Below are 27,073 nucleotides of genomic sequence, written 5' to 3' on the forward strand. Positions count from 1 at the left end.
GGAAGCTTTGGGGAAAAACCAACAGCATCAAAGCCACACCTGAGACTGATTAAATCAGGGCTTCCAAGTGAGGGACAAGTACAGGCACCAGTGCATTTTATAACCAGCTGCCCCAGGTGGCTCCAATGTACAGCCAAGGCTGATACCTGCATTTGCTTCAAAAAAAGTTCAAGAGGTAGCAAAGAGGTATGGGCTCATTTTCCAGAAAGCCCTAAGGCAACTAGTTCTCTGCAACATTTTCAAGTAGGTCTGACAAACATTGCTCTATAGCAGCCGGTGCTTTCAGGGATCCTGGTGCGAGGTTATTTTTATTTTAGGTAGAAGGTGGTTAGGGGCGGTAAGTACATCAGTTCTGGAGCCAGCCATCCAGAGAACACTCCTAGCTCTACTGCTCGAACACTCTGTGATCCCAAGCAACAAAGTTGCGCTCTCTCTGATTCCCCACCTGTAAAATGGTACTCAACTCTTGTCAGATTACCTGAGATGATTTAAAGAATGCACTCTGAACAGTCTCTGACATATATGGAAGCACTTGGTATTCACTTGTATTATTAGCTATTATTTTTTAAAGAAAAAATTAAGCAGAGGTCACAGCAAATTTAGGAAGATATATATACAATGTTATGAATGTATTTTAGTAACTTTCAAAAAACTGTATGTGATAAGTCACAATACACATATAGCATTTGTATTATACTTCAGTCAAAACAGTTGTTCATCTAGCTTTATTGTTTAAGGTTCTAGGTAAAATTTTGGTTGAGCTAAGGGATCTAAAATTTAAGATGTTTAAAATCGCTGTGTTAACATGACTTACCCTTACTGCATAGATTTAAAACATAAGAAATATTCAGAGGTAATAGAATGTTCTCATTGGGGTCTCTCTGATTTGTGTGTTAATGTGATGAATTCCTACTATAAATAAGGGGAAAGCTCTCTGGCTAAGATTTTGGCTTTCACATGGTTTACAAATCATTTTGCTTGGTACTGTACTAAGAAGCCTTGCTGACAGTGATAAAATAACACTGATTAGGCTGATTTTCTTGGGGGTGGTTTTGATCACCACCTCCTGTACAATGTTATATACACCTCCATCCTGAAAAACTATGGACTGAGGTTTGTTAACATTGTACAGGAAGCAGTGATCAAGACCATTCCAAAGAAAAAGAAATGCAAAAAAGCAAAACGGTTGTCTGAGGAGGCCTTACAAATAGCTCAGAAAAGAAGAGAAGTGAAAGGCAAAAGAGAAAAGGAAAGATATGCCCAACTGAATGCAGAGTTCCAAAGAATAGCAAGGAGAGATAAGAAAGCCTTCCTAAGTGGTCAATGCAAAGGAATACAAGAAAACAATAGAAAGGCAAAGAGCAGAGACCTCTTTAAGAAAATCAGAGATACCGAGAGAATATTTCATGCAAAGATGGGCACAATTAAGGACAGAAATAGTATGGACCTAACAGAAGCAGAAGATATTGAGAAGAGGTGGCAAGAATACACAGAACTATACAAAAAAGATCTTCATGACCCAAATAATCATGATGGTGTGATCACTCACCTAGAGCCAGACGTCCTGGAATGTGAAGTCAAGTAGGCCTTAGGAAGCATCACTATGAACAAAGCTAGTAAAATTCCAGCTAAGCTATTTCAAATCCTAAAAGATGATGATGCATTCAATATGTCAGCAAATCTGGAAAACTTAGCAGTAGCCACAGATTTGAAAAAGGTCAGTTTTCATTCCAATCTCAAAGAAGGGCAATGCCAAAGAATGTTCAAACTAGCACACAACTGCACTCATTTCACATGCTAGAAAGGTAATGCTCAAAATCCTTCAAGTTAGGCTTCAACAATATGTGAACTGAGAACTTCCAGATGTACAAGCTGGATTTAGAAAAGGCAGAGGAATCAGAGATCAAATTGCCAACATCTGCTTGATCATAGATAAAGTAAGAGAATTCCAGAAAAGCATGTACTTCTGCTTCATTGACAAGGCTAAAGCCTCTGACTGTGTGGATCTCAACAAACTGTGGAAAATTCTTTAGGAGATGGGAATACCAACCACCTTAACCTGCCTCTTGAGAAACCTGTATGTAGGTCAAGAAGCAACAGTTAGAACCAGGCATGGAACAATGGACTGGTTCCAAATTGGGAAAGGAGTAAGTCAAGGACATCACCCTGCTTATTTAAACTTCTATGCAGGGTACATCCTGCGAAATGCGGGGATGGATGAAGCACAAGCTGAAACCAAGATTGCTGGGAGAAATATCAATAACCTAGATATGCGGATGACACCACCCTAATGGCAGATTGCAAAGAGGAATTAAAGAGTCTCTTGATGAAGGTGAAAGAGGAAAGTGAAAAAGCTGGCTTGAAACTCAATATTCCAAAAACTAAGATCATGGCATCCGGTCCCATCACTTCATGGCAAATAGATGGGGAAACAATTAAAACAGTGAGAGATGTTATTTTTGGGGGCTCCAAAATCACTGCAAATGATGACTGCAGCCATGAAATTAAAAAACGCTTACTTCTTGGAAGAAAAGCTATGACAAACCTAGACAGTATATTAAAAAGCACAGACATTACTTTGTCAACAAAGATATGTGTAGCCAAAGCTATGGTTTTTCCAGTAGTCATGTGTGGATGTGAGAATTGGACTATAAAGAAAGCTGACCACCAGAGAATTGATGCTTTTGAACTGTGGCATTGGAGAAGAAAGACTCTTGAGAAGTCCCTTGGACTGCAAGGAGATCCAACCAGTCCGTCCTAAAAGAAGTCAGTCCTGAATAGTCATTGGAAGGACTGATGTGGAAGCTTACACTCCAATACTTTGGCCACCTGATGCGAAAAAACTGAGTCATTGGAAAAGACCCTGATGCTGGGAAAGATTGAGGGCAGGAGGAGAAGAGGACGACAGAGGATAGATGGTTAGATGGCATCACTGACGCGATGGACATGAGTTTGAGTAGGCTCTTGGAGTTGGTGATGGATGGGGAAGCCTGGTGTGCTGCAGTCCATGGGGTCACAAAGAGTCAGACATGAATGACTTAGCTGAACTGATGAGAAGGGGACCACAGAGGATAAGATGATTGGATGGCATCACCAATTCCATGGACATGAGTTTGAGCAAACTCTGGGAAATAGTGAAGGACAGGGAAGCCAGGCATGCTGAGTCCATGGGGTCGTGAAGAGTCAGACACAACTGAGTGACTGAAAACGACAACAAAGACTGGTTTTAATCACAGTCTTTAACTGAATTAAAACCACTGAGAACATGATTGGACTCTGCTAGCACAAAGCTAAACCTGGCCTTCAGCTTTATAAATTTTTTTTTCCATTTATTTTTATTAGTTGGAGGCTAATTATTTTACAACATTGTAGTGGTTTTTGCCATACATTGACATGAATCAGCCATGGATTTACATGTGTTCCCCATCCTGAATCGCCCTCCCACCTCCCTCCCCATCCCATCCCTCTGGGTCACCCCAGTGCACCAGCCCCGAGCACTTGTCTCATGCATCCAACCTGGACTGGCGATCTGTTTCACACTTGATAATATACATGTTTTGATGCTGTTCTCTCAGATCATCCCACCCTCGCCTTCTCCCATAGAGTCCAAAAGTCTGTTCTATACATCTGTGTCTCTTTTTCTGTCTTGCATATAGGGTTATCATTACCATCTTTCTAAATTCCATACATATGTGTTAGGATACTGTACTGGTCTTTATCTTTCTGGCTTACTTCACTCTGTATAATGGGCTTCAGTTTTATCCATCTCATCAGAACTGATTCAAATGTATTCTTTTTAATGACTGAGTAATATTCCATGGTGTATATGTACCACAGCTTCCTTATCCATTCATCTGCTGATGGGCATCTAGGTTGCTTCCATGTCCTGGCTATTATAAACAGTGCTGCAATGAACATTGGGGTGCACATGTCTCTTTCAGATCTGGTTTCCTCAGTGTGTATGCCCAGCAGTGGGATTGCTGGGTCATATGGCAGTTCAATTTCCAGTTTTTTAAGGAATCTCCACACTGTTCTCCATAGCGGCTGTACTAGTTTGCATTCCCAGCAACAGTGTAAGAGGGTTCCCTTTTCTCCACACCCTCTCCAGCATTTATTGCTTGTAGACTTTTGGATAGCAGCCATCCTGACTGGCGTGTAATGGTACCTCGTTGTGGTTTTGATTTGCATTTCTCTGATGATGAGTGATGTTGAGCATTTTTTCATGTGTTTGTTAGCCATCTGTATGTCTTCTTTGGAGAAATGTCTGTTTAGATCTTTGGCCCATTTTTTGATTGGGTCATTTATTTTTCTGGACTTGAGCTGCAGGAGTTGCTTGTATGTTTTTCAGATTAATCCTTTGTCTGTTTCTTCATTTGCTATTATTTTCTTCCATTCTGAAGGCTGTTTTTCACCTTACTTATAGTTTCCTTTGTTGTGCAAAAGCTTTTAAGTTTAATTAGGTCCCATTTGTTTATTTTTGCTTTTATTTCCAGTATTCTGGGAGGTGGGTCATAGAGGATCCTGCTGTGATTTATGTCGGAGAGTGTTTTTTGCCTATGTTCTCCTCTAGGAGTTTTATAGTTTCTGGTCTTACATTTAGATCTTTAATCCATTTTGAGTTTACTTTTGTGTATGGTGTTAGAAAGTGTTCTAGTTTCATTCTTTTACAAGTGGTTAACCAGTTTTCCCAGCACCACTTAGAAGTTTTGAACATTCATGAAAAAATTAATATTCAATTCTGGTAGAAATATCTCATTTCAGCTGCCCATTATGATCTCAAAGAAGACAGAAGTATAATTTATTATTTGTATTACATTGGCAGGTCAGTGGAAACATGTCACCAATGTACAAATTAGAGCCTCTAATTCTAAAATAATTATCAGCCAATTTCAGAGTTGTTAACACTATTAAAATTATGAATATGTTAGTGGATTCACCCTCACACATCAAATTTTGATTAGATAATACTATATGCTAATAGATGTATCATCTGAATTTCTTAAAGACTTTTTAGTATAAAAACCTTCATAAAATTTTTCAATAATGTATGCAGAGCTAGAGAGAGGGAATACATGATTGATGGCTTTCCCCTTACAATGCTTATTAAAGGTCCTGATTTGGTTGGTCTCCAACTGTTTCAGCTCAGAATTAGGAATTCTAGATCTGATGTCGGCTCAAGTGTACTGATTAGAAAAACATTTCACAGAGCTATTTAAAAAGCAAGCTAATCACCAGAAATATAGTAGTGATGAAACAATATTTCACACTGGAAGTTCCTAAAGATTCTGCTTTTAAACTTATTGTAAGACATATGCTCTTAAAGAAACATCAATGAACAGTTAGTACTTACATATAAATACATAGGAAAATATATTCATTACCTGTGGGTAATATTTGCGTTCTACCTACAAGATAATCCTTCTATCAACGGCAGCGGGTGGCGAGACACACAGTACACTGGATGTGAGGTTGTGGATCTGTAACTGTGATGATTCTCTCAGGTCTCAGGAACTTCATCTGCAGGACATGTGGCTCTTTTAATGGCACCACGTTGTTTTAAACAAAAGGATGGCAGGTTATCTGGTTGAGTCACAACAGTGGCACAGAATAAATTACAGAAACAGACATGTGTCACGTTTCACAAGGAGAAGCGACATTTCGAGTTTTGTGTTTGTTGTAAAGAACCAAATGATCTCACAGAGCCTATCCCTGAAGCAGAGAATTCCCTCTTTCATAAACGGACATGGAAGCTGAATTTGGAATTTTAAAGGTCAAGGATACATATTGAAAACGATAGTACAGATGATCCCTGAACAACCTGAGGGTTCATCCACCTGTCGTTTATAGTTAGCCCTCCATATCCGTGGTTTCTGCTCATCCTAGGACTCAACCTACCGCAGACTGTTTAGTATTTGTAGCATTCACTGTTGAAAACGTATCTGTATGTAAGTGGGTCTGGGCATTTCAAACCTGTACTGTTCAAGTGTCAATTTTAACATATTTAATAGAGCCATCAGTTTTTTTTTTTTTAAGTCACTCAAAAAATCTTGCCCCTTTAGGATGAGTGACCAAACGCTTCTTTTGTTTATTGAAATAATTAACATGAGGCTCTAGCTTTGTAAGTAGTCTGAATTTTTTTAAGTTATTTACTGTATCTTTAATCCAATCCATAAAATGATCCCATAAATCACTGCAGAACACAAAGGGGATCATTTCCCTCCTCTATTTAAATTCTTTCCCTCTTACTTACAAAACAGCAATAGTCACAGATGCAGCAAACAAACTTACGCTTGCCAAGGTGGAGAGGTAGGGGAGGGGTACATTGCAAGATGAGGATTAACATACGCACACTAGGAGGGCTTAGCTCAGCTGGTAAAGAATCCGCCTGCAAAGCAGGGGACACCAGTTTGACCCCTGGGTTGGGAAGATCCTCTGGAGAAGGGAAAGGCTATCCACTCCAGTATTCTGGCCTGGAGAATTCCATGGACTGTATGTATAGTCCATGGGGTCTCAAAGAGTCAGACATGACTGAGCGACTTTCACTTTCACTTTCATCTGTAAATAGATAATGGATAAGGACCCACTATATAGCACAGCAAACTTTACTCAATACTCTGTAATGACCTATATGGGCAAAGACTATTAAAAGGTATATCGACATTAGTTAATATATATATTAACTTTGCTGTACGGCAGAAACATAATGCTGTAAGGCAGCTATATTCAATAAAAAGTGTTTAAAAATAAAAGAAAACCTTCCCTCATTGCCTACAGAGTAACATACAGATTTCCTCTCCTAATACAGAATCTGAGCCCATTTAAATTGCCAACCTCAACTTTCAACTCTCCTCCACCTCTGTGCACACTTCAGCTACATAAAATACTTCCTGACCTCTCATGACAAACTCTTACACAAGCCGCACCATAGTCCTGAAATGCATTGTTTTCACAGTTGCTCCAAAAGATTTCAAAGATTATTTGCAAATGTAATATATCATGGCTTTCCAAGAGAACAAATTAGCATACCAATAATGAGCCTCAGGCATCAAAGGAAATATTCAACTATAGGAAATATAGTTGAAAAAAATATGCACTTATTCATAAGTTACAAAATATTTAAATCCTGTGTGAAGAAGTATGCCTTTTTCCACACTTAAAAAATAAACAATAACAAAGTCTCTGACTTGATCCTATCCATAGCCCCAGGGCAAAATGGAAATTACTATAACAACAGAAACTCGAAGAAAAACATGGACATCCTAACAGATTTAGAATACCTTTAATATTTTTCCATGTTCAAAAAATAAAAAAAACAGGCTGCTGTACTTCATATTCCTACTCTCCTGGTTTTACGGTTCTTGGTAATTCTTTTGATTATTTTTGTTCTCAGGCAGGGCTGCCAAATCCTTTTCTAACCTTCATCCATTCTGTAGTCAGTCTCCTCAGTTCCAGCTCCGACTCAGCTGCCAAGCTCTCCTTCACTGCTTTGGCATCAAAAATGAACCACTGCCATACAAGAAAGCGACCTTGACAACCACTGTGTGCACGGCAAATAGTAATTTCCTTAAATCCCTCTCCTTGAAAAGATCAGATAGAACACATTCTCAAACATTAGAGGCCTTTGGTCGACAGTTTACTTCTGCTTTTGATATCTCTGCCTCCTCTTTCTGGCACTTCTCCCTTTATGAATTCAGTGATACAACCGTAAAGTTTGTTTCTAAACAGGCAAGGACATAAAATACTGGGATTTTCGTGTCTGTGCTTCCCATGATGAAAATGAAAACCTCCGATGAGAGCTGGAAATAACTGAGTAATGATTCTGATAAATATTCTAAATCTACCTTGTAATCTACAATTGAGTATATTGATTCTTAGAACTTAAATTGGGCGCTTAAATTGTGGGCATGCCACACAGTAGCAGAGAGGTTGATAAAATCTTAGCACATATTTTAGGAGAAAGGTTGGCAAGTTTCAAACTTTTAAGAAGTTTCTGCAAAAATTATGTCAGTCCTTTTGAGGCTCTTTTCTAACAGTTTAATCAGAATCACTTTTCAATTCCTCCGGGGTCCATCTCTCCTTGCATAAACTTGTGATCCAGTTTTCCAAATCAATGAAACCAATCTGTACTTTCACTGGAATTTGCTCTTTCATAATCTGAATTACTTTAAAAACAATTTAATAAAGCAAAAGATTCTGGGATCTGTTCTTATCAAAGGTATAAGGCACAAAGCAGGGCAATGTGAAAACTTCAGAACACACATAACAAAGGAAATCATTCAGCACCATTTCAGCATATTCCCTCACTTAGAGGAGATTCATGCATATTTAAATGAATTAATTTATTTTCTGCAGTTTGCTCTTTGAGTGCTTAAGTGGCCATTTGCTGTTGCTTATTTCAGAATTCTGTGCCCTTGTTCTCTGAGTCACCAACTTATAGCTTCAGTGCTCCAGGTGTATTTATGCTCCCAAGGTATTTTAAATTACCCATCAGGAAATCCAATTTCCTATTTATAAGACTCAGAAGTGATTTCCCACAGTTAACTTTTCCTTAATTAAGGCTATAGACCCATATTCACAGTTATATTTTTGGTACAATACTATTGGCTCTATGACAGTCAATATTTTAGAATGTCATCAATATTCAAATCAAAGACAGTCACTTAAGATGGGCTATTCTTGGGGTCTCTTGGGACTGGCATTGGGGTATCCATAAAATCCATCACCATTAACATCCACTTATTACATTCTGTGTCAATCACTATATACAAACTACTTCATTTAATTCCTTTGACAGTCCTATGACATGGTTATCATTTTTTCTATCATTAATTCTGTTTTAGAGATAAGAAAATGCAGTCTTAGAGAAGTAAATCACAAGATCACACACCCAGTAAATGGCAGAATTTCTTCCAAGTTTTACACTGATTCATAAATGTCTAAGGCATGTGACTGTTTCAGAGCATAAAGGAATGATCAGGACCCAGATTCTGTCTTTATCTCTGACCGAGTTAGGGTAAGGAACCTAAGACAGTTATACAAATCTTACAATCCAAGGCTGGAATGCCTTCAAGACACACTTCCAAATGCTTTGAAGACTCAGAGAAATGAAAGATTTCTGGTTGGAGGCATACATCTTCAAAAGGCAATGGTTGCTTTGAATGAGTCTAAAAAGTAAGGTGGGATTTAGGAAACGGAAGCTGTGGAATTCAGAGCATCAGTAAGTGGTCCACTCTTGGGCGCTGGCCTTGAGCTATGAATGACTTTGGCAATAACAAACCCAAGAATATGGAGGATTTGGTTTTCCCGTGAATTGAGAGCCTACTGTCCAATGAGGGACTCCGCAGAAGTGGAGGATTTCTGGACTTTGGACACAGCAGAATTGCATCACAGTGATAAACAGGGTTCCTTCAAGACTTGTTTTTCTGGATCTCTCAAAGCACACCTTGGCTAGTCAGACTGTTTTAAACAGAAAGATCTCCCTTGGTAAATTTTAGATTCATCTCAAAAATTATCTCTGATTCCATCCTGGTTCAAAATAGTCTTCCAGGCACATCACTGTGCCCTTCTCCATCCCAACCTCCCACTCTGCTTTAGTGTTCACTGTCCCTTATTCTTTCTAAGAGAATTAACTGCAGTTTTGTCTTTCACTCTTAATGATGCAGACAGAACGTCAGGTCCGCAGGCTTAATGAGGCTAATCCTTCATTCCTGATTTAATTCTGGCACCTGCCATATGACCCCATCCCATAGAGACTTCACAGTCATCAACTAGTTGCTCAGTGCTCACTCTATGCAGGAACCCAGCTAGGCACTCAAGACAAAGCAGAGAACTAGACAGGTGATGTCACTGCTCTCATGAAGCTTAACTTTCAGTGAGGGGAAGAGAGATAGCAACACTGCTGCATTTATTTATTTATTTATTTATTTATTTATTTATGACACTGCTGTATTTAAAATAGACAACCACCAAGGACCTACTGTAGGAACTCTCCTCAATGTTCTGTAATAACCTAAATGGGAGAAGAACTTGAGAAAGAATAGATGTAGGTGTATGTGTAACTGAATCACCTTGTTGGACACCTGAAACTAACACGGCATTGTTAACCAACTATACTCCCATAAAAAATACAATTTTAAAAAATAATTTAATGAGAGGATATCAAACAGTGATGACTGCAAGGAGGAAGATGAAACAGGTCAATGTGCTTTGCTGGGATGGGAGGGTGTGGGTTCTCATTCAAATCTGCTTACTGGAAACAGTCTTCTAGAAGAAGTAACTTCTCAGCTGAGATGTATCCTACAATGGATACAATGTGGAAGATCCACTGGAAGGTAGGAAGAAGGGTATTCTGGGCAGAGGGAAAAGCAAGTACAAAAGTCTAAGGCGGGAACCAAGAGGGCAGTGTGACCAGAGCCAGGCCAAGAGGGGCCAGTGGCTGCAGACAGAGAGGCCAGATCTTGGAGCAGGACCTCAGCACAGCCAGGAATGTGGCTTTTTATTCTAAATGTGAGGGGAAAGTCTTAAAAGGGTTCCATCTAGGGGAGGGGGAGACAGTTCTGCTTTGGCTTTAAAAGGATGGCTGTGGTTGCTCTGTGAAGGATGAGTTAATGAGATGATAGAGGAGAAACCTAGGACAGAGTCCAGGGGAGATAAGATGGCCTGAACTTGAAGCATAGAAGAGATGTGGAGAAAGGAAGTCGAAGGTTCCTTCTTAGACTTCCGTCTCAGACGACTGTCGAAGGGTCTTGGTTCACAAAGTTATGTATTGTATGTGCTGGTTTTCTGCGGTGGGAAACAGAACGGGGGGGGGGGGGGGGAGGGGAAGGGGGCAAAGTGCAAGTAGTTTTGTCTCAGCCAAGTGAGCTTAGATAAGGCTCTTAGGCATTCATGCAGCAAAGATTTAGTCAACATCTAGTTCTGCACCTGGCACTCCTGTAGGCAGGAGAGAGAAATTTTCAAACAAAACAGATGAAGTTTCTACACCCTAGAGCAGCTTATGTTCCTGGGATCCCAGGGAGAGTGAAGAATAGTCAGAGAGGTCAGGAGTGGAGCTATACATTAAGAGAAGCAGTGGCATGTGGATGCATTTACAGCTACTGGCTTGATCAGATCATTTAGGGACAGTTGATAGAGACAAAGGGCTCAAGACCAGACTAAACAAAGGTGGGGCATTTTCTTAATAAGAAATAGAGAGAGCAAAATAAATCTGTTGACATTCAGGTGACAATTTGTCATCAATTTGTTTGGTTTTATTGACAAACATGCAAAGTAACCTCCTCATCTCTGCCCACCCGCCACTGAACTCTCAGTTTAGGATCAAGGGCAATAAAGTTATCAATGTACTACTCTCATTTTCTCCGTCTATTCCTACCTTCTTTACTAAAATTGTATTCAGGGTAAAGTTAAACTGAAAACACAGTTAACTATCCATTTCAGCTACAAAACTCTAAATAATGTGTGACTGCCACAACAATTAGAGGTAAATCAGTAACAATACTGCATATACCGTGAAGCGCCAGTAGGTGAGGGTGAAGGGACATACAATTTCCATACCCTTGACTCCAATCCACAGGGTACTTTTCAGTCCAAAGAAGTCTACTGAGCTGCCAGTGAGAGACAGTATTTTAAAAGTGACCTTTAACATGCTTTAATGAATTTAAAAAACCAACCAAAATCATTAGTACTTGTAAGAGTTACAGATTACTTGTGGCATAATTTAGAACTGATGGAGACCACGTGGTCCTCAAGAACTGCTGCCCCAGGTCACACTCTGTGATCAGTCACCCCAATGCACTCTGTCCACATTCCCCACTAGAAGACTTCTAGGGAGAAATAACAAATTATGTTCAATAATTAGTCCTTGCTGTGGTCTAAAGTTTATTCAAAAGTTTATCACTCTCCTTGACAGCTATTTTTAAACATTCTAAATCCTGACTTTACCCAGTGCCTTATCTACCGATACTATGGCTGACTTACTGATAAAGATTCATGTCACCTATGATCAATAAGTGCCTTCATCCATAAGCATCGAGACCTTAAGCCCTAATTCAACATTTCTCATCTCTAGTTTCAGAGGTGGACCTAAGCATGGTCTCTTTAAAGCCTCCCATTGCCTCCTATCTCTTCAGGGAAGGTCCTCCCCACGCTTCACCCACCATCTGCCCACCTCTCTGGATCTCTGGAGTTGCTTGCCTCCTTTTGACTCTCAACGTGAACAGACTTCTTTCTGCATCGGACCTAAGGACTTCTTCTTTCTACACTGGACATAAGGACTTCTTTCCTTGATAACAAAACTCCAGATCTATGTTATTCCTTGAATCACTGATCAGCTTTTAGAAAACTTAGCATCTCTGCTGCCACCAGGCTCTCAACATGCATTAACTCTTCTTTAACCACCTTGAAAAACAGAAGCCTGGCCCTGCCTGTACTATGCTACTACTTTTCTATACTTTCAAGAGTGATCAAAATATTTCCATGGTGAAATACACTCAGTTAAATTCCCTTTTGCATATGATCCTACTCATTGGGTAAATGGTATCATCTGTGCCTCTTCCTGTCTTGCTTACTGTCCCCTCTGACTTACAACTATTTTGCCCCCTAAACTTGAATTTACCCTTCATTATTCTAATTGTTTTAAAGGGTTACAATAAAGAACTCTTGCTTCACTATCTTTTACTATAATTCAGTTGACTCTGGGTCCCATTACAGAATTCATGTGGGTAGATGCACTGCACATTTAACCAAGCTTGCTAATTACACAAAACATGCAAGGTTCTATCCCAGAGGACTAGGAGGAAACAAAGACGATAGCGTCAAATCCTTGAGGAAAATGCATTCTAATAAAAGCAATATAAAGTCTGCACAAAGAATGACACTAACAGGTACATAGAGTGAAGATGTGTAAAGCCCACTTTAGGAATTCAATGGGAATAAAGAGAAATTACATTTAGTGAGGAAAGCTTCATGAAGGATGTGATTTGAAATGGCCCTTGAAGATGAGTTATGATTTTAGTAGGGGGTAACAGAGAGGAAGACATTCAAAGGAGATCAAACTCTAAGAATACTGGGGGTGGGAGGCATGTTTTAAGGGGGGAAATGCCACGTGTGTTGGACCTCAGATGCTTTTCACAGGCATCACAGGTACAAAACAGTCCAATTCTGCTACTGAGAAAGTAGAAAGACGATGCTGGGTCTGGAAAAGACTGAGCTCATTTAGTTCAAAGTCACACATTTTAAGGGAAGAAAATGAAACCTCACGGCCGGTGAGAGCGATGCTCATGTGCACGTCTTAACTATGGCAGCAGAGGGTCGGATGAACAGGAGACCGGCTTCTCTGCCTCTGTTCAGCTCGTCCAACAAGTGCAAGCCTGGTACCCACCCTCCTCAGAAATGTCCTCCTAGAAGGGGTGAGTGGCGTCCTTAGTCTCAGTCATGTCCGACTCTTTGTGACCCCACGGACTGTAGCCCACGTCCTCCTCTGTCCATAGGGTTGTCCAGGCAAGAATGCAGAAATGCGTTGCTATGCCCTCCTCCAGGGGATCTTCCCAACCCAGGGACTGAACCCAGGTCTCCTGTATTGCAGGTGGAACTGTCTGAAACCAGGGAAGCCCACTCTAAAAGGGGGGAGCCTTGTTTGTTTAATTCACCTGGTAATTAGCATGCACCATGAAAGGTATAGGAAATAAAACTTTATCTATAGAATATCAGCCTTTGGTGAGACTCAGGTCAACTGAAAACATCCCAGGTTTGAATTTGTATTTTTCTTAATTATATGTCAGCTTTTAAATTGCCCAAATTGTTTCTCTCTCCTGGCAGACTTAACACTAATATACTGCAAATAAATACTTTTTTTTCTGATGGCTAAAAATAAAAGTAGGTTATCAGTTTTAGCCAGTAAAATCAGAAAGCCTTCTTGCTTTGATAAGTATGTTCCTAAGACACACACACACACACACGAAAAGCCAGATTTAGGAAAAGCTGAGAGACAAGCTGTTAATTTGCAATTAAATGTAGTCTAGAAAACAGATGAGTGAAAAAGGCCGATGCGATTTCTCCAAAGTAAAACCTTGCAAATAAGTTGAGAGGCAGCCAAAGTGTGATGCTGGCACGGGGCTGCCAGGAGACCACAAGACTGCTAATGAATCATGATCAGAAGGTGTTGTATTGCGGCAGCCAGAGTGGACACTCTGGCTCAGAGTAAATGAGGAACACTAATCATCACCATCTCCCACTTCCAGCTTCACTTATGAACTTTTGAAGAGTGAGAACTTTCAGCAGGAGATGATAAAACTGAAGTGAGGACACAGGACGTCCGCTGTTGCGATGTTCAGCCACGGCCATACGGTGAACCGCATTGCATGCCATCTATGAGATGAGGTGATGCACATGAGACCCGACGCAGCTTCCCAACCAAAGCCTCCTGAGTCTGGTCCTCTTGCCGCTTCTCATGAGGACTTTAATTGCCACCTCATAGGGAATTAAGGAGGAGAGAGTTGTCTCTGTGAAAAATTAAGCCCCTGGCATATATGATCTGGACCTGCTTATTTCTCTGGGGCTTCTCTGGGGGCTTCCCTGGTGGCTCAGTTGGTAAAGAATTTGCCTGCAATGCGGGAGGCCTGGGTTCGATCCCTGGGTTGGGAAGATCCCCTGGAGAAGGGAAGGGCAACCCACTCCAGTATTCTGGCCTGAAGAATTCCATGGACTGTATAGTCCATGGGGTCGCAAAGAATTGGACATGACTGAGTGACTTTGACTTTCAGCAGCCACGGATCCATACTGAAGAAAACCTCTGACATCATCTAGCAACTCTCTATTGATGAAAGATCCATGTGACATCCCTGTGCCATATAATTCATTCGTTTCAGAGTCAGAGCTTGAACCCCACTGTCCTCTTTCCTCCACATTAAGTGAAGCAAACACCTGCATAAATGTTTTCCGCTACATTTCAAGGGAAATTCAGGTACAAATTACACAGAGAGAAGTTATAACATGTAAGTTAGATGTTATACAATCATCTCCAGAGAGTTACTTTGTCAACAGGTTTAAAGAATTGATTTGTTTCCTTCTGTGGCTGTTTTAGAATCTCCAAGCCAGAAGAAATCTACCCTCTCTTGCTAGTTTCCAAATGCACCTCTTTAGCCTGAGAACTTACTTTCTCTGTGTGTAATCTGTACCTGGAGCTTCCCTAGCACTACCTGATGCTGGGAAAGACTGAGGGCAGGAGGAGAAGGGGACGACAGAGGATGAGATGGTTGGATGGCATCACCGACTCAATGGACATGAGTTTGGGTGAACTCGGGAGTTGGTGATGGACAGGGAGGCCTGGCGTGCTGCAGTTCATGGGGTGGCAAAGAGTCAGACACTGAACTGAACTGAACTGACGGCAAAACCACATTATGCACATACTTCTTCACTAGAAACTTTATTTGGGGTCCACAGACATATTTCCAAGCTCGTTCACATAGACGTTTCTGTTTCAGTCTGATTTGGGGGCACTTCCCCAAACTGACCTTCCCTTCTATTAATTTAAGTCTGCATGTGTGCATGCTAAGTTGCTTCAGTAGTGTCCAACGCTTTGTAGCCCTATGGACCGTAACCTGCTAGGCTCCTCTGTCCATGGGATTCTCCAGGCAAGAATCCTGCAGGGGGTTGCCATGCCCTTCTCCAGGGGATCTTCCCGACCCAGGGATCGAACCATGTCTCTTATGTCTCCTGCATCGGCAGGTAGCTCTTTACCACTGGTGCCGCTTGGGAAGTACTAGTGTCCTCTCAGTATTTTCAGCTTTGTCACAATTTGGCCTCCAAGCAATCCACAGGCCATAGTGACAGCTCACTGCTGAGAAACCTGCCTGCCACCTAAACCTCTGCAACCAAGCCTTTTCATCAAAAATCCTGCTTTAACGGTTTATCCTCCTTTGTGAATGCTAAATATGTCTTTTTTTTCCCTTGACTCCTTATCACACATACTTTGAGATCCAGGATGAATGGCAGTTGTTAGTTTATAATCACCCCAGAAATCAGACATCACAGCGAGCATACATTACACTTAAATTACACTCTTCAGTTATGCATGGGTTCTGATTTATGGCTCACAGAGTGGAAAGGAATGCCTTAAGTAGGGCTCACATCATGACATTAAATGCTTAGGTGTTAATTCTTTGCCATCTTTGTCTTTGAAACTGCCCAATTTGCAGGAAAATTCTACTTTCATTTAGAAAAAGGATGTTGGAGTAGGGTATTTCACTAAGTCCAAAACTTTAAATAGATATGTAAGTGACCAGGGATGGTTCCACTTTCTGTGCATGGAGGACTACATCAGAAATCATGAACTTGGACAATTGATTTAACAGCCTCTGTCTGCTTCCTCACCTACAAAATGAGGATAGTATTTAACCTGCAGTAATCTACAAGCTGATGGTGTACCTGGATGAGAATGAGTGTAGAAAAGACATAAGTAGGAGAAAGTATATTCAAGACACAAAGTATGATTATTTCAACCCTGCTGAAAATTCTGCCCAGTGAGCTGTTCCCATAGTAAAAGTTTATTCACCTGAACCCTTGATTCTTTCTCTACAATTCACGTAATGAGCAAAAGTTATTGCTTTCTTGTCTCAGTATATTAGCTGGATGGTTGAATGCACAGGGCTCACATCTGAATCAGCACAAAAGTGAAACCTGGAGGAGGGGAGACAGAAAGGGACCCTTGAGCTTACACCAAGTCATTCTCATCTGTCAACCTGCCCACAGAAATACTAGGAAATCAACTCGTTTAAGCAACTTGGGAGGCAAGCCTGAGTTATAATAGTGTTCTTGAATGCAGGTCAATGAAAAATTGCTCTGCTCACAAATTCCCATTTGTCATATTCCCTACAAATGCACATTAATTGTTTTCATATTTAAATGCCGAGGAGCAACCATAACAAATGTGTGTTGTCAGATTGTTGGGAGTTTTCTAAAAACAAAACAGGATGATTACAGCATAGAGTAAATTATTGTTGGTTCCATGTGTTCTCAGGCAGAATCACAGAAGGGTAAGGACTTAGGAAAAGTCATTCATATCTGGTTCAAATCCTATTAACACAGAAAATAGAATTGGAGCTGAGTTAATATATAGTATTAACAAAATATACAGTATTTAATACAAATTTGTTGTAGGCCATTTGCCATTAGTTTTATACGTCTGAAAATGTCGTATCTGCTTCCAAGGTGGTGCTAGTGGTAAAAAGCCTGCCAATGCAAGAGACATAAGAGACATGGGTTTGATCCCTGGGTTGGGAAGATCCCCTAGAGGAGGGCATGGCAATCCACTGCAGTATTCTTGCTTGGAGAATCCCCATGGACAGAGGAGTCTGTCCATGGGATTGCAAAGAGTCAGACACGACTAAAGCAACTTAGCATGCATGGAGAATGTTTGAAAATCTTTCAGATTATATACTGCAGTCTAAAAAAAATCTTGTTCCTCTTTGTACTTCCCCCCCCCACCCCCCCGGAGAATAACATCTACTGTTATTAAGCTCCCTCTCACCTGACTTTGCCTTTTTCATAAAAGCTGGGTCCCTTAAGTTTCCCGTGGCTGTCGCTTTGTGCAATGATTCTTCGGTGTTAATATACAGAACTTATGAAAATATAAAAAGTTCCAGTTTTGTGCTTTATAACCCCAGACTGACCAAATATATGTATATAATAAGAAAACCCAAAGTTTCATCATATTGTAGTACAAGTATATGCATGCAGCTCTGGTGTTTGTGCGTGTGGAAGGAGCAGGAATAAGAGCAATACAGGTAAGTAGTCAACCAGTAGTTTGTTGGTATGTATGTGCTCAGCAAATTCATGACACAAAGCTGGTTGATCGATCCATAAAGACCTGTAGAGTCCTGAAATTCTAACAAAATGTGACTAAGAAAGTAATATAAGGAAGAGTCAAATTTTCTGCCTTTTGTTTTTCACCATCTTAACCACACATAAATGTGCAGCCTCAAAGGCTAAGCAAGAGAAGCGATCACAAAAGGATAGAAAGGAGGAATATTTCGAATAAAAACCTGGTAACAACCCCCAGCTGACTAGAGGTTTTGTTCTGGTCCTGTGTGAACTCCGATTACCATCATGGCTCCCAGGGATCAGAATACACACTGGGCTGAATCTGACCACACTTCTTGGAGAACAGAAACCAAAGGGAATGGAAACTGCGACCTTCACCCCACCCTTTGTGGATACCACATAAATCATGTTCACACAATTTGTTTTGTGTCTGTTTTGTCTAGAGTCTTTACCACAAGTTATCTGAGGCCAAGATGAATGACAACATAGAGATTCAGTTTCTCAAGGACAATATAAACAGTCTTCATACAGTAGTTTTCAGAATAACTGTAAAGGTTCAGTGGTGTAATAATTGCATTCAATAGGTATTATTCCAAGAAGTTATTAATTATTGATTACAGACTTAAATGATAGGCTGAATAATGGCACCCCCAAAATGTCCACATTATAATCCCCGGAATCTATAAAGAAGGTGCTTTGCATGGCAGGAGGCACTTTGCACATGTGATTAAATTAAAAACCATGAGCTAGGATTAGCTTGGATCACCCAGGTAGTCCCAGTGTAGTCATGATTTTTTATTTTTAAAAAAGAATAGCTTTGAGTCTGAGTCAGAGCAGGAGACGTGACAATGGAAAAAGAGCTCAGAGAGCTGATGATGCTGTGCCGACGGCCTTGACAGTGACGGCAGGAATCACGAGCCGAGAAATGCGGGCAGCTTCTGGAGGCTGAGATGGCATGAAAGGATTCTCTACCGGAGCCACCGGGAGGAATACAGCTCTGTCAATAACATAAGACCCATTCTGGATTCAAGCTGCGTAACTGTAGGTAATGAGTGTACTGTTTCAGATCCTTAGTTTATGGTTATTTGTTATAGCAGCAATCTAACTGATACAGCTACAAACTTACACTGTGAAAATTTTAACAAATATGGCTATATTTTTTAATCTACCTATCAAACATTACATTCTTAAGTTTACCTATCTCTATATATGTGGGCTTCCTTTGTGGCTCAGCTGGTAAAGAATCCGTCTGCAATGCGGGAGACCTGGGTTTAACCCCTGGGTTGGGAAGATTCCCTGAGAAGGGAATAGCTACCCTCTCCAGTATTCTGGCCTGGAGAATCCCATGAACTGTATAGGGTCTCAAAGAGTAGGACATGACTGAGTGCCTTTCACTTTATTTGAACCTATTATCAAATATCAACATTTTCTACACTGCTAATATTGAAGGAACCTATAAGGAAAAAAACTTTGTGTTGGGATAGAGACACTGATTTCCAGGCCAGATCTGGCCTGAGGAAGTCATGTGACTTGTGGAAGTAACTTTTAGATATTAGTTATTTCATTTGAAAACTGTTAAGTCTAGACAAACAACTATATGCCTTTCAACATTATGATACTGTAGTTATCCTAAATTCTAAGTAAAGGAAATATCATTTGTACAGTTTTGGACTGTATACAACAGAGATTGTCATTTGCTGGCATTTAGTATCAAGAGTGTATTTTTAAAAATCAAGATGTGGTATCAACATAAATCAGGTTTCTTTTTTAAAAATATATTCCATTAATAAAAAATGTAATATTCTGCTATTTCCATAATGTAGTAAAAAATATAAAATCACAAAAAATAGAGCTATTATATGATCTAGCAATTCCGCTTCTAGGAATATATCTGCAGAAAACTGTAATCCCAAAATATTTACATGCACCTTAGTTTTCAGTGCAGCACTGTTTACAATAGGCAACACATGGAAGCAACGTAAATGTTTATCAGTGGAGGAATGGATAAAGAAGATGTGATGTGTACACACACACACACACAAGTGGAGTATTACTCAGCCATAAAAAAGAATGAAAATGCCATTTGTAGCAACATGAATGGACCTCAGACTGCCATAGTGAGTGAGGTAGGTCAGGCAGAAAGATAAATATGATATTGCTTACACGTGGAATCTCAAAGCATGGCACAAATGAACCTATTTACAAACAGAAACTGAATCACAAGTTATCAGGAAGGAAAAGGGGAGGATAAATTGGGAGACTGGGACTGACATATACACACACTACTATATATAAAACAGATAACACATAAGGACCTCGTATAGAGCGTGGGAAACTCTCCTCAGAACTCTGTAATGACCTGCGTGGGAACAGAATCTAAAAAAGAGGGGACACATGTACACGTACAACTGATTGTGCTGCACATCTGAAACTAACAAAACACTAAATCAAATATACTCCAATTAAAAAAAATCACCTAACACAGCCCAGAGTAATAAACTCAGTACATACCATTACCCTCTAAGTCTTACCAAATACTGTCCTACAAGTAGAAATGTAAAGCTTTCTTGAGAAACCTTTGCAAAATATTTATCTGTAATTAAAATCTAATTTATTTATACATATAAAATAACATTCCAGGTATAGCTATTATAAAAATAAATCTTTCATGCATTTAAATTTACATAAATTTAGACAGAACTTATTTTCTGAGGTTTGAAAGATCCTTAGTGAAAAGTTAGTATTGGAGAAAAATCAATACTGGACTTTATAGCTAGCACTTTCCACTTATAAATAAAAATGACCTATGGAAACATTAATGACTTTTCTAAATTAATAACATAAAGCAGTGAAGATATAAAACCACTGACAGCTCATTAAACACAGAAGGGGGAAAGGCTGCTTGTTGTCTGTATCCCTGTGTGGAGATAAGTGCTTTTTAAAAAACACTTAGAGATTATTCGATATAATCTTCACGTAAATGAAACTCCTTCCCCAGGAGGCTGGACTTAAAACATTCAGGGGCCCTCACTTGCTCCTTAGAAGGCCTGGCCAGTCCCTGCTGTTGTTCAGTCACTAAGTCATGTGCAATTCTCTGTGACCCCATGGACTCCAGCACCCCAGGCTTCCCTGTCCTTTACCATCTCCCAGTTTGCTCAGACTCATGCCCATTGAGTCGATGATGCCCTCCAACCATTTCATCCTCTGTCATCCCCTTCTCCTCCTGCCCTCAATCTTTTTGAGCATCAGGGTCTTTTCCAATGAGTTGGCTCTTCCCATCACAGGTGGCCAAAGTATTGGAGCTTCAGCTTCAGCATCAGTCCTTCCAATGAATATTCAGGACTGATTTCCTTAGGATTGACTGGTTTGATCTCCTGCTGTCCAAGGGACTCTCAAGAGTCTTCTCCAGCATGACAAATCAAAAGCTTTAATTCTTCAGTGCTCAGCCTTCTTTATCACCCAACTCTGACATCTCTGTACATGACTACTGGACAAACCATAGCTTTGATTATGTGGCCTTTTTTCAGCAAAGGGATGTCTCTGTGTTTTAATATGCTGTCTAGGTTTGTCATAGCTTTTTTTCCAAGAGGCAAGTGTCTTTTAACTTTGTGGCTGCAGTCACCATCCACAGTGATTTTGGAACCCAAGAAAATAAAATCTACTTTTTAATCATTAGATACAGGCTGGCCCTTAGGTCTCCTCTTCTCCTCCCTCCCCAGTCTCCAGCGGCAAGCACAGAAATAAAGGAGGGCAAGGTACAAGGCACTACCTATCTCTGGACCAGAACACACATCCAGTGCCTCCTGCACACTAGTTTCCTCTTGCTACCTCCTCCCCAAATCTGCGTCATGCCAGCTATGCTTGTTTCACTGCTGTTTCACTCTGGCTGCCTTGGTTGACTTCCCTGGAGCTTTCCTCTTGAATGCTTGGACCTTAAGAGTAGATGTCTGTGTGTGCATGCATGCCTGCTAAGTCACTGCAGCTGTGTCTGACTCTTTGCGACTCTATGGAATACAGCACACCAAGCTCCCCTCTCCATAGGATTCTCCAGGCAAGAATACTGAAGTGGGTTGCCATTTTCTCCTCCAGGAATCTTCCTGACCTGGGGATTGAACCTGCATCTCCTACATTGGCAGGTGGGTTCTTTACCACTGGTGCCATCTGTGAAGTCTAGATGTCAATACCACCTGGATAATAAACCAATCAAAGACTTCACAAGAAAAAAGCCCTACAAAACAATGTATCTTAGGAACAAGTGTGCTAAAATCCTCAACAAAACACTAGGAAACTGATTCCAATAACACAGAGAAAGAATTATACATCATGACCAAGTGGAACTTCTCCCAGGGATTTAATATCTGAAATCCAAGTAGTGCAATGTATTATTATATCAATAAGATTTTTTTTTTAATCACAGGATCAGCTCAAGAACCAAAAAAAAAAAAAAAAAAAAAACCAAAAAAAACCCCCCTAGAAAAAGCAAAGTCCAATACCCTTCCATGACAGATAAAACAACAAACAAACAAAAACACCCAACAAAGGAATATAATGGGCTTTCCTCAGTCTGATCAAGGACATTTGTGGAAAACCAACACTGAATGCTTTTTTTATATGATCAAGAATAGGACGAGGGTGTCTACATTTGCTACTCTCAAATCAATCTGAATACTATTTCAATACTATCTGAATGCTATTCAATATTTGACTGGAGGTCCTAACAGGACAGTTTGACAAGAAAAAAAAGGTATCCAGATTAGAAAGAAGTAAAACTATCTCTATTTATAGATGACATGATCTTGTAAATAGAAAATTCTAAAACGTCCGCTAAAACACATTAGAACTAATAAATATGTTCAGCAAGGTTGCAGCATATAAGATCAATTGATACAAAAATCAAATGTATTTCATATACCTGCATTAACCAGTGTAAATATGAAGTTAAGAAAACAAGTCGTGTCTGACTCTTTGCGACCCCATGGACTGTAGACCACCAGGCTCCTCCGTCCATGGGATTTCCCAGGCAAGAATACTGGGGTGGGTTGCCATTTCCTTCTCCAGCGGATCTTCCCGACCCAGGGATCGAACCCGAGTCTCCCGCATTGTAGGCAGACGCTTTACGGTCTGAGTCACCAGGGAAGCCCTCCATTTACAGCAGCATCAAAACAATGTAATCCTTAGAATACATTTAACAAAAGAAGTACAAAACTTATACTATGAAAATTACAAAGCTTTGCTGAAAGAAACAGAAGATATAAACAAACTGAAACTATCCCATGCCCACGGGCTGGAAAATTGAACGTGGTTGATACAGCTATAGCTGTCCCTGGGTGTATGGGGGAAACGAGCTCCAGGACTTGCTATGGATACTAAAATCTGCAGACACTGAAGCCCATGAAGATTCTGCATCCAGGGATACAACCAACCACGGGTCAAAAATGTGATACCAGATTTATAAAAAAAAAACAACTGCACATAAATAGATCCACACAGTTCAAACCCATGTTTTTCAAGGGTCAACTGTACTTCTCAAACTGACCTAGAGTCAACATAATCCATATCAGAATCCTAGCTGATGTCTTTGCAGAAATCAATGAATTAATTCTCAACCATTACTTTATACCATATACAAAAATTAATGCAAAATGGATCAAAGACCTAAACATATTTAAAAAAAAACTATTATAAATTCTTAAAATATAGGGGTAAATCTTTATAACATCGGATTTGGCAATGTGACACCAAGTCCTAGATGTGACACCAAAGCATAATCAACAAAAGAAAGAAACAGATAAATTAGACTTCATCAAAATGAAAAATGATCGCTCTTCAGAGAACACCATTAAAAACAGCGAAAAGACAGTCTGCAGAATAGGCAAATAAATATTTGTAAATCTTACGTGATTTGTGTCTAAAATAAATAAAGAACGCTCACAACTTAGTAATAAAAAGACAACCCAATTATAGAAGGGCCAAAGGATCTCCAAAGAAGGGATACAAATAGCCAATGAATACCTGAAAAATATATTCTACATCATTAGTCACTAGGGAAATGTAAACCAAAACCACACCAAGACACCACTTCACACCCACCAGGATGGCTAAAGTGAAAAAGTCAAATAAATATAAGCACTAGCAAGGATCTGGATAAGTCAGACCTCTCACACAAGGCTGGCGGAACTTTAAAACAATGCAGCTCCTTTGGAAAAGAGTCTAGCAGTTCCTCAATGACTACAACACAACCCCAAAACTAGGTGTGTACCCATGAGAAATGAAAATGTTGCCCATACAGAAAGCTGTAGAAGAATATTTATTTTCCATAATAGACAGAAGGCAGACATAATCCAAAGGTCCATTAGTGGATGGACAGATAAATATGATATATTAATATTATACAGTGGAATATTATTTGATCATAAAAAGGAAAGAAATACCAGTAAGTTCTATATCATGGATGAACCCTGAGAACATGCTAAAGTAAAGAAGCCAGTCACAAGAGGCCATTATATAGTTCTGTTCATATGAAAATCTAGGATAGGGAAATCTATAGACAAAGTAAACTGGTGGCTGCTTAGGGATGGAGGAGAGGGCAGGGTGCGGGACAGGAAGAGTATGGTGGCTAGTAGCTGAAGGGAACATGCTTTTTGAGGTGACGAGTATGTTTGTAATTTGACTGGCAATGGTTGCACATATTGGGACTTCCCAGGTGGTTCCGTGGTAAAAGAATCTACCTGCCAATGCAGGAGACTCAGGAGTTGTGTGTTCAATCCCTGGGTCAGGAAGATCCCCTGGAGTAGGTACTGGCAATCCACTCCAGTACTCTTGCCTGGAAAATCCCATTGACAGAGGAGCCTGGTGGGCTACAGTCCATGGGGTCAGAAAGAGTTGGACACAACTGAGCATGACCAAGCATGGTTGCACATATTTGCAAATAAACTAAATATCACTTAATTTTAAATGGGTGAATTTTATATATCAAGTATTTTTCAATAAAACTGTTTAAAAAATGTCATTTCCTTCCAGCTTAGTTGACTAATACTAGAATCAACACATGACTTCTAGAAGAGCATATTGGTCTGATTTCTTTTGCTTAAATGATTTGGTCATGGTCATAAGCCTTTATAGATACAGAGTGAACAGTTCAGGTCCGTATGGCCCTTTTAAGACCTTTTCCAGATACAAATGTGGAAGTGACATCATCAGACCTTTGTCCCAGGGCTCCCTCTGACCTAATGCATACAGGCAGAAGTTAAGTGGTATTTTACAATAAAACTTAACATTTTTTTTTTTAAAGACTGGAACAGCCTGTGATCCTTTAAGTATAATGTGTGTGTGCTCAGTTGTGTCTGACACCTTGTGACCCCACGGACTGTAGCTCACCAGGCAGCTCTGTCCATGGGATTCTCCAGGAAAGAATACTGGAGTGGGTTGACATTTCCTCCTCCGGGGACCTTCCTGACACACAGGTCGAATCTGCATCTCTTCTATCTCCTGCATTGACAGGTGGATTCTTTACCACTGTAGGTGGTTACAATTTGATTTATTTTTTAATATTTAAAGGGTAAAAAAATGACTCATACAAATATAAAATGAACATAAAGATTTCAATTAAGTCATTAATTAATGAGAAAACTAGTATGACGTAAAATGAACACAAAGATTTCAATTAAGTCATTAATTAATGAGAAAACTAGTATGATGCAAAAAAAAAAAAAAAAACTGTTTCAAAGGCGACTACAAAGGATAAACCCACTAAGACAGTCAGGAATGCTGAAATGGATTTGCTAATAGAAAATTGGCAATCTATATAGGGTGATAATGCATGGAGTTTTCAAAACAAAAGCTCAACTGAATTATATGCATAGGAATCATATACAGTATGATCAGCTGTTTACCAGTCAACTTCCAATTCCACAATATTTCTAAAATAATCAAAGATGATGAAAAGCTAAGTGTCAGACAGAACCAGATAACCCTTCAAGGGCCTCTAGACTAGGCCCAAGAATCCACTTAAAGATACACAGATATCTTTTTGCCCATATCAATGGTTTTTACAATTTTTCATAACAGGTTTAAGAGTGGTATGTCTATGCATGTAATTTGACTTGTAAGTTTCTATGCTATTTTATCTACCATACTTCACTAGTTTTATCACATACATTTCCCCCACATCTCTGCAATTATAATTGGTAGAATTTTTTTCTCAGTGTACATAAAATAAGGAGGCATCTTAACTGATGACATCTTAGATATGATGAAATACAGTCATTTCACCAAATTATAAACTTTAGAAAGTGATCTTGGGGTGGGGAGCTTTAGCTAACATCTTCCTTGTGAAAAAAAAAATTAATTTTTTAAAAGTCATCCTCAGTATCATCACCTTTGACTATGTGTTTTAGGTAAAAAATTTAACTCAAACTGGATTACTGATTATCAAACGAATTAAGATATAAAAGATACGGCCCTTTAATCAGAGAAGAAATGTGGACATCACAGTTTGAGTGCTTTTTTTTTTTTTAAGCACTGGAACTAGAAAAGCAATAATTAGAATAATGACAAAGATATTTAAAAATACGAAACAACTCTCACACTAGTGGCACTAGCTCACAAAAGTCATAGCCTAAGTTTGTACGCTGCTGCTCACTTCAGTTGTGTCGACTCTGTGTGACCCCATGGACAGCAGCCCGCCAGGCTCCTCTGTCCAAGGGATTCTCCAGGCAAGAATACTGGAGTGCGTTGCCATTTCCACTAAGTATGTACCGCTATTGTCAAACCATGATAACTCACTAGAATCACTTTGTAAGGTATAACCAAGTGAGAAATAAGACTTTTCACTGAAACTGCATTAATAGCAACTATAGTTTTTGTGTTTTTTTTTTAATAGATGCTTGAACTGTTCCCTTGATAGGCTGGCACTTAAAAGTCCTCACAGAGAACTCCTGCAGGAAATCTTGGTACCTGTACACACTTATTACAGAGTATTTCCATAGAGATGAAAAATCTTTTCAAACTGTTTTCTCTGAATTTTTTTCTTTCAAAACTCTTTCACTTGGGCTAGATTTGAGTCTCTTTCAGTCGATGCTATGAAATTATTTCTTTCTGTCACTTATTTCTATACTTTGAAAAAACACAAAAGGAACAATGGATGTATAATTTCAAGCTCAATTTGAGTTATAAAGCAGATGCCTGGGAAAATGGAGAGCAACTCTATTTAAAATTTTTCTTAGGTAAAAGTGTAGTGAAGTTAAAAGTTTTGTCC

The 27,073-nt window shown here is 39.6% G+C and overlaps 1 protein-coding gene across 7 annotated transcripts in view; it reads right to left on the reverse strand.

The window, feature by feature from the left end:
* Nucleotides 1–27,073, reverse strand: part of TPK1 (thiamin pyrophosphokinase 1) — a 345,650-nt gene that overhangs the window by 64,250 nt on the left and 254,327 nt on the right. For 2 of the 7 annotated variants that reach the window (XM_065939579.1, XM_065939581.1), the window contains one exon: nt 5,382–5,534. The exons of the other annotated variants lie outside the window; for them this stretch is intronic. In XM_065939579.1, the coding sequence (XP_065795651.1) occupies nt 5,425–5,534 (110 nt within the window). In that variant the 3' untranslated portion in view covers nt 5,382–5,424. The remainder of the gene's footprint in view (nt 1–5,381; nt 5,535–27,073) is intronic. 7 annotated transcript variants of the gene reach the window in all.

The sequence above is a fragment of the Muntiacus reevesi genome, chromosome 6 (genome assembly GCF_963930625.1).
Source record: "Muntiacus reevesi chromosome 6, mMunRee1.1, whole genome shotgun sequence".
Taxonomy (NCBI): Eukaryota; Metazoa; Chordata; class Mammalia; order Artiodactyla; family Cervidae; genus Muntiacus; species Muntiacus reevesi.